The sequence below is a fragment of the Ascoidea rubescens genome, assembly GCF_001661345.1.
Source record: "Ascoidea rubescens DSM 1968 unplaced genomic scaffold ASCRUscaffold_18, whole genome shotgun sequence".
NCBI lineage: Eukaryota > Fungi > Ascomycota > Saccharomycetes > Ascoideales > Ascoideaceae > Ascoidea > Ascoidea rubescens.
The window spans coordinates 92,825-107,341 of NW_017962930.1; the positions used below are offsets into that span (position 1 = coordinate 92,825).

General features: G+C 31.0%; 7 protein-coding genes across 7 annotated transcripts; 3 read left to right on the forward strand and 4 right to left on the reverse strand.

The window, feature by feature from the left end:
* Positions 1-24: 24 nt before the first annotated feature.
* Positions 25-1,216, reverse strand: ASCRUDRAFT_120643 (uncharacterized protein). Its single transcript, XM_020188884.1, has one exon. The coding sequence runs from the start codon at positions 1,069-1,071 to the stop codon at positions 148-150; it is 924 nt and encodes a 307-aa protein (XP_020044713.1). The 5' UTR covers positions 1,072-1,216; the 3' UTR covers positions 25-147.
* A 107-nt stretch (positions 1,217-1,323) lies between these two features.
* Positions 1,324-2,573, forward strand: BCP1 (protein-transporting protein BCP1). The gene has a single exon (XM_020194047.1). It carries the CDS (start codon positions 1,361-1,363, stop codon positions 2,339-2,341), a length of 981 nt encoding a protein of 326 aa, XP_020044714.1. The 5' UTR covers positions 1,324-1,360; the 3' UTR covers positions 2,342-2,573.
* Positions 2,574-3,480: 907 nt separating this feature from the next.
* On the reverse strand, positions 3,481-5,378 carry SRP1 (karyopherin alpha). The gene has a single exon (XM_020194048.1). The coding sequence runs from the start codon at positions 5,206-5,208 to the stop codon at positions 3,541-3,543; it is 1,668 nt and encodes a 555-aa protein (XP_020044715.1). The 5' UTR covers positions 5,209-5,378; the 3' UTR covers positions 3,481-3,540.
* Positions 5,379-5,890: 512 nt separating this feature from the next.
* Positions 5,891-7,033, forward strand: ANT1 (Ant1p; the record flags this gene model as incomplete). The annotated part of the gene is made up of 1 exon (XM_020194781.1): positions 5,891-7,033. One exon carries the CDS (start codon positions 5,891-5,893, stop codon positions 7,031-7,033), a length of 1,143 nt encoding a protein of 380 aa, XP_020044716.1.
* A 497-nt stretch (positions 7,034-7,530) lies between these two features.
* ASCRUDRAFT_72592 (uncharacterized protein) lies at positions 7,531-9,573 on the reverse strand (the record flags this gene model as incomplete). The annotated part of the gene is made up of 1 exon (XM_020192096.1): positions 7,531-9,573. One exon carries the CDS (start codon positions 9,571-9,573, stop codon positions 7,531-7,533), a length of 2,043 nt encoding a protein of 680 aa, XP_020044717.1.
* Positions 9,574-12,068: 2,495 nt separating this feature from the next.
* On the forward strand, positions 12,069-12,711 carry ASCRUDRAFT_77891 (uncharacterized protein). Its single transcript, XM_020194049.1, has one exon. It carries the CDS (start codon positions 12,073-12,075, stop codon positions 12,373-12,375), a length of 303 nt encoding a protein of 100 aa, XP_020044718.1. The 5' UTR covers positions 12,069-12,072; the 3' UTR covers positions 12,376-12,711.
* Positions 12,712-13,682: 971 nt separating this feature from the next.
* Positions 13,683-14,297, reverse strand: ASCRUDRAFT_25725 (outer arm dynein light chain 1; the record flags this gene model as incomplete). The annotated part of the gene is made up of 1 exon (XM_020189907.1): positions 13,683-14,297. A coding segment is annotated over one exon (615 nt), but the record flags the coding sequence as incomplete, so codon positions are not given.
* Between the last annotated feature and the right edge of the window lie 220 nt (positions 14,298-14,517).

The following is a 14,517-nucleotide window of genomic DNA, read 5'->3' on the forward strand; positions in this document are numbered from 1 at the left end:
CAATTTGGGTAACAATTTCGATATAGATTAAAATTTATTATACTGTATAAGCAACCTATCCCGATAGAGGAAATGAGAAAAAAATAAATAATAAAAAAATAAAGATAAAAGAAAAGAAAAGAAAGAAGAGAGATGTAATCAAAAATATTAAACGACAGTGGTGAGTTTAGCAGATAATTCAATTTGGGTTTTAATAGAACTAGCGAGATATTCAAGCATAAGAGTATCTTGGATATGAGAATTGAATAGATGTTCAATTTTACTGATTCCTAGGTTATTTGGGGAAGCAGGTATATTACTTAGGAGATATTTTCCAACTTCATCATCTCCTTCGATTTCACCATTAACAACTTGTGATACATAATTAGAAACCTTGTCTATTAAATCATCAACATCTTTTAAATCGTTTGATAAGTTGATTAATTCAGTTGATTGGCCTGATGGCAAAAGAACAGAGCTATTTGATTGATCCTTTGCCTTTGATACCCAAGATAATAAATTTTTTTCTTGAGAAGAGTAGTTTAAAGTATGAGGAATTGGAACAAAAACAGTTGAATTTTGATCATTTACAGCAGATTTACCAACCATTGTTGAAATATAAGTATCAAATTTTGGAACGCTTGGTAGGTTACTCGAAGGATCAATTGAGTCTAAAGTTAAATGAACAATTGGAATTGAGTAATTGCCATCTAAATAGAAATTGTTAATTAATGATGAATAAATGTCTAAAGATGAAATAGTGGAAAACCATCCGACAATCATAATTTTTGGACTTGTCTTTTTATATATGTTCAAAAAAGTCTTGTGGTTATATTCATTGACTGTAACATTATCACCTTGTTCATTGTGTTGCACAATATAAGCATCCCGGATATCAATGTTAGAATTATCATCAGAACGTGAACCCAATAAAGTCCCAATCACTCTTGAATTGCCTTCTTGAATACGTAAAGAAGCCTCAAATATCGAGAATAGCGCAGTTGGTTGTATAACGACATTGACAGTCAAAGGAGACAAAGCAGTAGAGGCCAAAGAACTAGGCTTTACCAAGTGCAAGATATCGCTTTTCATCTTAAAGATTGTTCTGTGATCAAAAACAGTGGTGGAGCTGTTTTTTCTTCAAATTCTGAAGAAAAAGATGAAAAAAAAACTGTGATTTTTTTCTATTGAAAAATCAAACACGTGATATATCACGTTTTTATGGTAATTTTAAGTGCGATACTCAAAAGTTACTTTCGCGGAGAGAGCCGTTGTTCTGGTTCTTGGAGAAAAAAATATTTTTTGCTTTTTGCAATTTTTTTGAGTTGATTTGGATTTGGTGGTTGAAATCAGAAGCAGATATCGATAGTTATATTTAAAGATGCCCAAGAGATCCAGAAACAAACGCAAAGAAGAAGAGCAAATATCTGAAGACAGCAGCTCTGGTATTGATTTGGACTCCTCAGATGAGCTGTCTGCAGATGACGACCAAGATGTTGAAAGAAATGCAAATGGTGAAGAGATTGTCAATGTTGACTTTGATTTCTTTAATTTGAATCCTAAGATTGACTTTCATGCTGTCAGAACTTTTTTAAAACAGCTATTTGGCGACGATTATAAATATTTTGACTTGTCTTCCTTGAGTGATATAATATTAGACCCTTCAAATTCAAACATCGGAACAACCATAAAGACTGATGGAGCAGATAGTGATCCCTTTGCAATATTAACTTTAATAAATTTAAAAAATTATACCAGCAAACCTTCATTAAAGACTGTTGTTGAATATATTATTAATAAGTTGCAAAACTCAATTAAGAGTCCTGAATTTTTAATTCTATTTCAAAAAATTTTGCAGATAAACGATTCTAAAACTATTGCTCTAGTTATAAATGAAAGATTGATTAATTTACCTGTTGAAGTGATGACTCCAGCTTTCAAGTTTCTTCTTAAGGAAACTAATACAAACGATTCTGATTTAAAATACTTTATAATATTATCAAAAGTATATAAGATGGTTGATTCAGCGATATCTGATGATTCTGATTCTGATTCTGATATAGAGATGGATTCTTCTGTTACCAGTAAACCAAAGTCAAAATCAAAATCGAAGCATAAAAAGACAAAAAAGAATTCTGCAAATCAACAAGAATTTGAATATTTTCATTATGAAGATATAATTTTAGAAAAATATGCCTTGAAAAAAGGAATTTACAGTTATGACACTGTTTTACAAGAAGTTGATTCCAGAAGGGTTTTCACAAATTACGGTGTTGAACCTCATTTGAGTTTGATATTAATTGATAAAGAGAATTTGGAAAAATCTGTGGCAGAAATGGAGAAAACTTTTCCACTCTTTTAAGTTGCCTTGAAAAGATTTGAAGAAAATCTAAAAATTTTAAATAAGTTGAATCACAGTGTTTTTTTTTATAACCATCTTGATCATTTTTCATTAATCATTAATATCTTTGATTTCATTATTTTTTATTTGTTTCTCTCATGTTTTTTTAAATATACAGTATTTAGAGTTTTTGATCTTTCTATTATTACTCAAATTTTATAACTAATCATTAATTAATCATTATAAAGTCGCAATATATCAAGAAGTAAAATTAAAAACTAAAAGTGCATTTAAGTATTTTTTGCATTTTTTTTGTGATTTTTTGTGATTTTTCCTATTTTATTTGATAATTATTTAGTTATTAATTAACAATTAACAATTAGAAAATTCAATTATCAAATAAATTATGATAAAATAAAATAATAAAACAAAATTTTTCCAACTTTTAAAGAACTCAAAAAAAAAAAATAAAGATAACCGAACTGTTACATGAATCAAAAAATAAAAGAAAGGAGAAAAAAAAAGGTATTAGAGATGGATGATAATTAAGCTTAAAGAAAAATGTAGATTAATAAAATAATAAAGGGATATATATATAATAAAATAATTAAAAGGAAACTAAAAATGAGGACATAAAAAAATGTAATTCAAAGAAAATTGAAAAATGAACTAATGTTAAAAAAAAGGGAAAATAACATGACCAAAAAATTAAAAAATGTTATGAGATAAATAATAAAATTAAAATAGAAATCAGGAAAATTTGACAAAAAGTAATAAAAAATTAATTAAAAACAGAAAAACCTGCTAAACGACTCTCTTCTTTAAAACGGAGGAACTGACATCATAAAAACAAACAAATGAGTTTTTATTAATAAAAGTTTTGCAAATATAAGTAAAATTTTTTTGATAAAGAGGTATAGGGAAATAATAAATTTAGTATGGATAACAAACAGATAATGGTTATGAAAGTTGATATTATGAGCAAAATAGAATAAATTTTTTGATCTTAGTTTATCTTTTTCTTTGAATTAATGAGAAGTGATTTCATTGATTGATAGAAATAAATTATTTATTGTTAATATCAAAAGAGAAAAAATTAAAGGTGAGTATGGCAGTTATTTTTTATTTTTTATTTCTTATTTTTTATTTTTTATTTTTTATTTTTTATTTTTTATTTTTTTTGTTTTCTTCTTCTTTTTCTCTTAATTTAAGTTAACCGATTAAAAGCCAAAACCTTGAGCGGGTTTATTAGTACCAAAGGCAAAGGTGTCACCTTGGACTTGGGGACTTAATTCATTATTAAGCTCAACAGCATCATCGTCATGGAAATATTTATCGATTATGTCATAAGCTTTTCGGTAAATCTTTTCGTTTTCGTTTCTTTGACATTCAAAGATTTTATTCATTCCACCAGCATCTTCGATGAAAACTGAGAATCTATTTATTGACTCACCCGAGGCTTCTTTATCCATTTCGCCCATTCTAAGGATGTTTTCTAAGGCATCTAAAGTGACTTCTATGATCTTATTATCAGCTATAGCTAACAAATCACATAATGGTTTAATACAACCTTGAGATACTAAGTAACGGATTTGATCGGGTTTGGTTAAACCACCAGAAGAGGCATTTGATATAGCCCAACAAGCTTCTTTTCTTGTTTTATAATCACCAGAGGAGTCTAATAATTTGATTAAAGGAGGAATTAAATTGGCGTCAATAACGGCTTGAATTTGGTCAGTATTTCCAGCAGTGATATTTGAAATTGTCCAACAGGCTTCTTTTCTAATGGATTCCTTTGGAGAGGACAAAAGAGGTAAAAGAGCATCCAAGACACCACAATTGATGACAACTTGAGTTTGTTTATCATCACCAGTGACGATGTTACCAACAGCTCTTAAAGCTGGAGTTTGAACTAAAGGAGATTCATGGTTTAGTAATTGAACTAGTCTAGTTGGGATTCTTGCATCGATAACAGCTTGAATTGCTTCACTTGGACCATCAGATAGATAAGAGATTGCCCAACAAGCATCAATAAGAGTTTCAACATCTAAAGAGTAGATCAATTTAGCTAAGGTTGGTAAGGCTGCAGATACAAAAGACCAATTGGGTTGAGGGTTTTTGCCTCTACAAAGATTTGAAAGAGTCCAAGTTGCGGTTCTTGTAAGAGTATTCTTTGAGATATCAAATAAAGCTAAAACAGGGGGCATTGCGTTGCAACTAAGAACAAAATCTCTGTAATTAGCGGAATCACCAGCAACGTTACCTAAAGCCCAAATGGCTTGTTCTTTGACGTCTAAAGAGCTTGAGTATAATAATTGGACAAATAAAGGAACAGCGCCATTTTCAACAACAACTTTAGTTTGTTCTGAGGTACCAGAAGCAATATTGGTTAAAGCCCAAGCAGCTTCTAATTGAAGCATTTCTGGCTGGTCACGCATGAAACCAACTAAGATTGGAACCACTTGAGTATCAATAACTAAATCAATTGGAGGATTATTTTCTCTTGATAAGATTTGTCTAAATTTTGTTGTAGCAGCTAATTGAGAATCAAAGTTATCAGAACGAATTTGTTCCATCATTTTTGGTAATTCCTTATCCAATTCAAACAAAAAGACTTGGTCATCGTTATCGTTGCCATTATTGGCGGCAGTTAAATTATTATTGTTTTCATTATCGGAATCATCGTCAGAATCTACAAACTCATTATTTGAAGCAAGCTCAGGTAAATTACGTCTTTTGGCTAAAGTTTCATCTCTTTTGAGCTTTCTTAATTCGACTTGTTGATTTTCACGACGACGACGTAATTCTTCAGAACCAAATCTACCACTGTTTTTGAATTGAGTACGACGATGTTCAGGTACAAATCTGTTAGTTGAATCGGCATCCATTTTTGTGTATAAGTATGGGAAAATGTATTGAGGGATTGGGATATTAGTTATTAACAACAAGTTCAATATTAACTATGATATTGATTGACAGTTTCAGGAAAGAAACAAGCAAAGAGATAAAACTACGAAATAAAAGTGAAAATTCTGCCAGCAGCAACAATTGGATACTGAACAGAAAACGAAAGCAGAAAGAAAAGGAAAAAGGAAAAAGAATAACAAAACAGAAAAACAAAACAGGAACCACAGAAAAATTGTTTGAAATGCTCCCAGTTTTTCTCCCTGCTAGTGGCGAGAAATCCCTGTGGAAACAGTATTCCTCTGCTCTGAGCGCTCGCAACCACCGCGCCAGCACCTGACCTTTGCTTTGAGCGCCCCAGAGGGCCCTTTCATGCGCCACGGTTGACCTAAAACGGCATTATGTGCGCCCCCGGAGTTCTTCTGCAGATGCACTCTTCATGCACAGCCCATGCAATATATATGTACTACATCTGCGGTTCTCCTGCACAAATATGCGGTGTGTATTTGCTGCATTTGAGGGCCACCTCCACACTCGGTATTTCTGCTCTCCAACTTTTGCTTCTTCATGTGGGAATATTATCACACCCATTGATAACGATATATAAAATGCTTTCTCCTAGCGTAGGCCTCTTGGAGCTGAGAAAGCCTCGATACAACCATCACCATGCCCACATCTTCTGCTGCAAACCACAAGCTTTCCTCCTTTCAAAAGGCTGCCATTGGTGCTCTTGCGTCGGTCACTGCCAGCACTCTCGTTTATCCTTTGGATTTGTCCAAAACCTTGATCCAGACCCAGCCAAAGAGAAAATATGACCCCAAAGACAAAGAAGCAAAGAAATTGCTAGATGATGACTTGAACTACTATCGAGACACCCTAGATTGTATCAAGAAGATTTATATCAAAAACAACTCCATCTGGAGCTTGTACTATGGCATAGTCCCTTCTTTGTTAAGCACTGCCTCGATGAACTTTGTTTATTTTTTCTGGTACTCAATCATCAAGAAAGTTTATCACCAACTTTTATACAACTATAAAAGAAGCCACAATGGTAAAATCAATTCTGTTTCAATCGAGCTATTGTTGGGTATATTAGCTGCTGCTATTTGCCAGTTGGTAGTTACTCCAATCACCACAATATCGACAAAGCAGCAAACGACTGTGTCTGATGACCCCTCTACCTGTCAAAAGCAAAATGCTGATATTGACATTGATACCAATAAATCCACACCCAAATCCAAAGAAACTGTTAATAACTCCTTTTTTAAAATAGCCAATCATATTGTTAAAAATGATGGAATAACTGGTCTTTGGTCTGGGTTAAAAGTCTCCTTGGTTTTAACATTAAATCCTTCAATAACCTATTCATCTTATAAGAAAGCCAAAACCCTTTTTTTCCCCAAAAAAAAAAATTTAAAACCTCTTCAAAGTTTATTTTTGGGTATGTTAGCCAAATTAATTGCAACTGTTATAACCCAGCCTTTAATTGTCTCAAAAGCAATGATTCAAAAAAAGGAAATTACTGTTCTCCTCAATGAACAGAAAACTGATTCAAATGGCAACACTGTAACCATTCCAAAAAAGAAAAAATTTGTTTTCAAAAACTTTCAACAATGTTTATCCTTTTTATATGCTTCTGAAGGCTTAAAAGGCTTATGGAAAGGTATTGGACCACAGTTATCAAAAGCTGTTATAGTTCAAGGCTTCCTATTCATGTTTAAAGATCAGTTTGAATTATTGTTTATCAAATTATTAAGGTTGATTCTTTTCCTCAGAAATAAAAATAAACATAAAAATATAAAAGTTTAATCCCATTTTTTCAAACAGCTTTTTTCAATCCAATTATCTATATTCTTACATTCAATATACTCAATATTCCATACCGGCTCAAGAAAGACACTTCATAAAAGAAATCCGAAACACAAAATAATATAAAAAATACAATAAATACAAATAAATATTAAAAATACAAAAATCAAAAAAAAAGATTAGAATGATTAAAAAAATTAGAAAGATTAAAGATTAAATTAAAAATTAGGATAGCTATATAATTCATATAGATGTTTCCTTAAAATTCCTTTGGAACTTTTATATATTATATACTAAGAAAATTTTTTTCGTTTTTGTGATATTACCCTCGTAGTTTTATAATTTTTTGTAATAAAAAATATTTTTTCTTTAACTCTTTCTATTTTTTTTCTTTTTTATTCCCCTTCCAGAATTAGTGCAAAAAACAACTGACAATAAAAGATATTTGAAAGTATAAAAATATGTTTGTTTAATTAAAAAAAAATAATTAACTTAGGTTATATTAAAACCATTTGCTTTCTTCTAAGATGATCAATTAAAGAATCAATATCATTAAAATTTTTGTCGTTTTCAGCAAATTTTTTATGATTTGAAGTACTTATATGTTCCTCAAAATCGTCATATTTAACTCGACAATTTTCACAATATCCATCTCTCTTATTAGTACCACCACCCTTCCCTTGAGTTTTAGTTATTTTAGCATTAGGTTTAGAATTATTGTTATTGTTATTATTAATATTAACATTTTTGTTGTTTGTACTATTGGTTTTATTGGTTTTATTTTTAATTTCTTTTGAATCTATATTTTCATTAGGATTATTAACTTCTGCAGTTTTGTTGTCTTTAGTTAATACAACAGCCGCATCGTTGTTATCAATTTTGCATTTATTATTATGAATGATTTGATTAAAAATATTTTCTTTAGAAATATTTGTTTCCTGTTTTTTAATTGCTTTTTTATCATTTTTTAATTCTTTAACCCTTTTTTTCTCAAATAATTTTCTTTTTAAAGAATTAAATTCTTTTGATTGAACCTGGGAAACATTTGGACCTAAGCCATTGCCAACTTTATAAGAATAAGGATTATTAGTGTTAGGTTGTTGAGTTGAAGTGTTTGTTGAGATTCTTATAGTGCTCGTTGATTGATTTACACCAGATTCAGCAATTTCAAAGAAAGAGTGTTTTTTAAAATTTTGAGTTAAGTTTAAATCTTGGTTTGATATTTTTGATATTTTTGAAGGAGTTAGCTTGATGTGTTGTTTCAGTTCATTTTTAATACTTTCTTTTAAGTTTTCATCTCTGCTTCTCTTTCTAGGTATTGAGCTATTTGAGATGTTTGAATTTGATCCAGAAAGATTTGAAGCATTATATTGATTTGTAACTTTATCATTTGTTTTTGATAAGATTTTGTTTTTAATTAAAATAGAATTTGAGTTGATTTTAGCGTTTGAATTAGCACCAGAGTTACTATCTGGATTTGTGTTAGAATCAGAAACAATATTAGGGTTAATATTAGTGTTAAGATGAAAATTAACATTTTTATCTGAATTTTGATTTTGATTTTGATTTTGAATTTGAATTAAAATTGAGTTTTCTGAATCTTCAGTGGATAAAATAGTTACTATGTTTGAATCGAAGTTGGACAAATTGGACAGAATTTCACTAAAAATAGTAGAGGGAATATAATCGAAATTACTAACTTGAACTAATTTTTGTCTATATTCTCTTTTTAAGATCATTTGTCTTTTTCTTTCTTTTTGTCTTTTAATTGAATATGTGGAAGAGGGATCCGGTAAAAAAGGGGATCTACCATTAGTTGAAGCATAAAGCTTTGGCCAAGGATCAGTCTTTTCGTTGTCATCATTATCACCGTTATCATCTTGATTTTGATTATTGTTATTATTATTGTTTTCGTTTTCAGTTTTTGAAATTTTTTCATTGGTTCTAGTTTCTTTTTCTTTATCATCGTTAAACTCATCATTCCATTCTCTTATTATTATTGGTCTAAATCTATGTTTTAAGTCATAAGAAAAAATGAAAGGGCAAGAGAAAAAATGAAAATTATTGTTGGTTGAAGGATTATCGTTTTTGTTTTTGTTATTGTTATTGTTGTTGTTAGTTATAGTATTATTTGGGTTGTTATTTGTTAAGAGATTTTCATTTTTCAATAAGGAAGATAATTGTAAATTTTTCAAATAGTTTTGAGATTTTGAAGTGATATAGTCGTAGAAAGATTTAAAATTTGAAGGAATTTCACTCAAATTTTTCAAGAATCTAAATGATTTTTCAAGATTCCAAACTTTCATTTTTGAGGCATGGTGGAAGATATCAGTTTTAGGATAAATTGAGTTTTTTTGGTAGTCTCTTGTTGTTATTATGATTGTGACATAGTTTAAGTCAAAAAATTCATTAATTTTGGAGCCTAATTTTAAGAAGTGCAATTTGATTATTTCCCTTTTTTTGTTCAACATTTTTCTTTCGAAATTTGAAGAAATCGATTTAAGGTTGGATGTATCAAAGTAGATTATTGAATGGCTCATGATTTCTTTCCATTGGTTTTGCCATTCTTTTAGTTCTTCACCATGGAGTCTAACTGAATTGTATTTTTCCTGCTGAGTGTCGGCGTTAGTGGTAGTAATAGCGTTAATATTGGCGTTAACATGGGATTGAAATTGAGATTGGGATTTATAGGAATTATAAATTTTTTGGATTTGGTTATTATTGCTAATATTATTATTAATGTTATCTTGGAATACTTTAGTTGAATGAGATTTTGAATATTTTGGATTTTTTAAATTTTTTGAAGAGAAATGGTATTGGAATGGTGGGATTGAATGGTTTAATTGGTGAATGGATTTAAAGTAGGAATCTTTAATTTTTATATTTTTTATATTGTCGTTATTACTCTTATTAATAGTGTTGAAGTTATTGGTATTATCAATGTTTTCATTATTATTATTATTGTTGTTGTTGTTGTTGTTGTTGTTGTTATTAATAGTAGTAGTAGTATTGAGTGATAAATTATTGTTTATATTGTCATTGTTTATATTGATACCGACATTGATATTGTTATTGTTGGTGTTGATATTTTTAATATTTGTGTTATTATTGTTGATGTTATTTAGACTTGCTTCTTGTAAAGGAGCTCTTGAAATACAACCATTATCCATTCGTTTTCCAAAGTTGATAAAAACTGATATGGTTTAATTTGATTTGATATGATTTTTGTAGTAGGTTGGGAATGATTTTATGTGAATACGGATGTGATATTTTATTTTATATTATATTATATTATATTATATTATATTATATTATATTATATTATATTATATTATATTATAAAATGTTATATTATAAAATGTTATATTATAGTAGGATATAATATAATATAATATAATATAACAATATAACAATATTATAATATAATAATATATGATAAGATATAATAAGAGATGATATGAAAATGATCTAAAATTGGTTTGAAGGTAATTTGAAAAAAAAACTCAAACCAAAAAAAATATGGAAAGATAAAATGTGAAACTTGGGGACTAAGAAATGTGGTGAGTAAACAGGTGAATGTGGTGAATGTGATAAGAGTTGTAAAGAATTGACCAAGAAGATTAAAATGATCAAAAGCAAGGAGAATTGGTAGGATTAAAGAGTGTCAGTTGAGTGAGGATTGGGGAAATGATTTGGAGCTTCAGCGGTTAAGTTGAGAGGCAGAAAAAAAAGGCAGGAAAAAGACCCTTTTGTCGAAAAGAAACAAATTGAGCAGATTTGAAGGAGAGGAAAGTCCAGGAGGCAGGAAGGAGGAAGCAGGAAGCAGATTCAGCAGAAGCAGGAAAAAAACGAAAAGAAGAGCCCATGGAGTGGTGGAGTCTTGGAGCAAGCAGCAGATTCAGCAGAGTGGTCGGTGCGATAAAGAGCGAGGTGAGTAGCGACGCTGGACATGGATTATGTCATCACACGTGCAATGGGTCAGCAGGGTGGTTTCCTAAAGGAGCAGTTGCTTGTTATGCGTGTGTACGCAGAAGTGAGTACACAACTGCGCAGAAAGCGGTGAATAGAGGTCCAGGACGGCGAATCGGCGCTTTGTTTCAGATTTGCAAGCAGAAACAGTGGGTTTAGCAAATGAACGCAAAATGCGGAAAACATAAGAGGAATAATATGAAATAAACTATAAAAAAAACTAAAAAACTATGAGAGAAAACACTATGAGACACAAAAAAAAATATGAAAGAAACAATTATAGGAGTAAAGAGGGGCAGTTTATAATACAATACTTAAACTCATCAAAAAACCTAACAAAAACAAAAGGAGTCGCCGACAAAGCGAGATAAACAGATAATACTAATGTAACATGACTTGCCCATAATTGAGATGATTCGTTATATTATAAAACAATTGGAACTGTTTCCAAGCAACATTTAAACACATCAACCAAAGTCCAGTTAGTATTTGAATCAGCAATTGAACCAATATCTAGCCAAACCTGGTTACTGGTTGCTAAAGGTCATTGATATCATAGTACAACTTCTCGGTACCTAGTCTGCTTGGGCACTTTGGACAACAATCGTGGTTACAGTTCAAACATGTAGCTCCAACCTTGAAGAAGTTATAGTCCTTAACTCCACATTTGCAGCAATCCCAAATGTTTCCGTTGGAGACACCATAAACCTTTCCTGCCATTGAGAATGGGTGTAAACGATCAAGTAGTATGAGAATATATCGATCCAGTAGATGTAGCGGTATAAGAATCAAAATGACTGCTTATAATGAACCAAGAGTTTCTGATGTTGAAGAGGAATATGCTAAATTTTATACGATTTCAAATGCGTTGAAGTTTAAATATAGAATCAGAGCAAACCTGCTAACCAATTGATCTTAAACAAGTTTCGTAATGATTTCTATTAATAATCCAGTCTGAGGATAAGAAGATTACAGTAGCGATCGAGAAAGAGAAGAATGCAGAGGAAAAGGGAAAATATAAGCAATTTATACAAATTGTGCTCCATGCTTTGGTGCACCACTTGTGCCTCATGCTGTTTCTCCTTCTGCTCTTTTCTTGCCCTTGCTCTGCGCTTGTTTTACTCTCAACACCGGCCCCCTTCCGCGTCTGCCAGTGTCCACCACAGCACCTGACCATGCAGCATTGTTTCGTTTCCGCAAACACTTCCGTGCCCCGCCTACCATTTCTTTCTGTTTCGACGGGGCTTCTATTGTCCTCCACACCCTCCACACCTGTCAGCACCCCTCCAGCGCCGGCTTTGTCCCGTTCTGTGCTCACACACACGCGCCTTCCGTTCAGCACCGGCCGGTTGTGCTGGGAGTGCGCATTCTAGTCCGCGCACCATTTTTGTCCCAAACTGCTTCGTTTGCTCTGTTTTTGCTCTGCTTTTGCCCTACTTTTGAGTTGGCTAGCGTTGGCTGTACTTTAGGATGATTTCGCTCGGATTCAGTTTCATTTTGCTTTGCGATTGTCTTGCTTTTTAGCAACAATAACACCTCGATAAAGTTGCGTTACAACGGCTCTCTTGGTTTCCTTAACTCTTTCCTTATCCCATATTCTACGTTTGAGCTTGCTTTTCAAACTATTTTCTCTTGGATTGTCTATGAATTTCTATACAGTTAGCATTGCTTCTTTTTTTTTTTTCTTTTTCTTTTTTTTCTTTTTTTTCTTTTTTTTCTTTTCTTTTCTTTTTTGGGTTTTTTTCTTTGGTTGTCTTTTTGAGTTTACTCCTCTTTAAATGAAATGTCTTTTAAATTCCTTCATGATTTCTTTCCGCTTATCATTATCAACATAAATTCCATCCAAATACTTTAGACGTGGATACAGTGTAAACATCCATCCCATGTAGTAAACTCGTTTCTTATACATTTCAATATCTCGTTTTCTTAGTCTTTCTATGAAATCCTTATCTTTCACTTCCCATTCTTTTTGGTATTTTCCCTTATATATACTTGTAATTTTATCACATGTACCACCTTCTTCGCCCTCTTCACTTTCATCGCTCTTAACAGAATCATCCGACGCATTGCAGTTTATCTTCAACAACCTCTCGGCTTCATTCAAATATATCCCTTTACTCAATGGATTGAATCGAAAATCAATCTTCTTCAAATATTTACAATTCTTTAACCCACTCTTTGTCAACTCTTGAAAACTTTGAATCTCATTGAAAACACAATAAAGTGCTTCAATATTGGGATACTTTTCATTAAACTTCTCTGGAAGCCTTTCAATCAGTGTATTGCTAATATTCAATATCTTAATCGATGTATTCAAATAAACAATCTTATTCAAAATCGTATCGATTCCATTCCATTTATTTTCATTTTCCTTTTCCTTTTCCTTCTCTTTCTCTTTCTCTTTTTCTTTTTCTTTTTCTTTTTCTTTTTCTTTTTTTCCATTACTATCAATACTATAATATCTATTATTGATCTCTAACTCCTCTAAATTCTTAAGTTTCTCACTGTTTTCAAGTCTGACATTCCCATTGATTCGAATCACTCTTAAATTTCTAAATTTATCACAGTCAATTCGTTTTATCTCGTTATTCCTTAAACTAAGTTTCTTCAAATTCTTATTCCCCAAATATCTTGTTTCTTTATCATCATCTCTATCGCTATCGTTATCACTCCCATTTTCGACTTTTTCAATTCTATTATTATCGGCTTTTAATATCCTTAGTTTTTTCAAATATTTTGTCCCCTTGATTTCCAAAATTCTATTATTAGACAAATCTATCTGCTCTAAATGAATCAATCGTCTCCATTTCTTAAAATTGATACCTTCTTTAATCCGATTGTTTCTCAAATCAACTTTAATCAAATTCTGAATATACCCTATTCCTGATAAATCATTAATCTTATTATATCGAACATTTAACTCCTTCAAATGAATCAATTGCTTGAAACTCATCAAATTTTCTAATGAATTTCTCATCAAATTCAAATACTCCAAATCTCTATATTTAGAAAATGAACATGTTCCATCAAATTTATTATTTACACCAATAATCGAATCTATCTTTTTCGGACACCCATCCAAAAACCTTATCATATTGTTAGAGATATTCAACGTCCGGAGATTTGGCAATAAATTCATTAGATCATTCAATGAAACTAGCTCCTTTCCACTCAAATCAATATCACTTATTAAATCCCAGCTTTTTTTATCATAAATCCTGTCGGTTATTGATGACACAAGATTTTTTTTATTAATAGAAAAACTGATATCGATCTGAGAGATTTCAGTTACATTGGGTATTGAGTTTAACGTCAATTTATTATATTTAGCACCATCTGATGAATTTTCACTATTAATTGATATTATGGATTTATTTATCGATTGTGTATCAATGTGGTCATCTGGAAGTTTAAATGAAACCTCTGGCCTAACATTCTTTGGTAAAATGTTATAAGGTAGTGTTTGATTTTCATTTTCATCTTCACTTTCATCTTCACTTTCATCTTCGCTTTCG

Excerpts from the sequence above, each read along its gene's own strand:
- ASCRUDRAFT_77891 (XM_020194049.1), top strand. The coding sequence starts at position 12,073 with ATGCTGTTTCTCCTTCTGCTCTTTTCTTGCCCTTGCTCTGCGCTTGTT.
- SRP1 (XM_020194048.1), bottom strand. The coding sequence starts at position 5,208 with ATGGATGCCGATTCAACTAACAGATTTGTACCTGAACATCGTCGTACT.
- BCP1 (XM_020194047.1), top strand. The coding sequence starts at position 1,361 with ATGCCCAAGAGATCCAGAAACAAACGCAAAGAAGAAGAGCAAATATCT.
- ASCRUDRAFT_120643 (XM_020188884.1), bottom strand. The coding sequence starts at position 1,071 with ATGAAAAGCGATATCTTGCACTTGGTAAAGCCTAGTTCTTTGGCCTCT.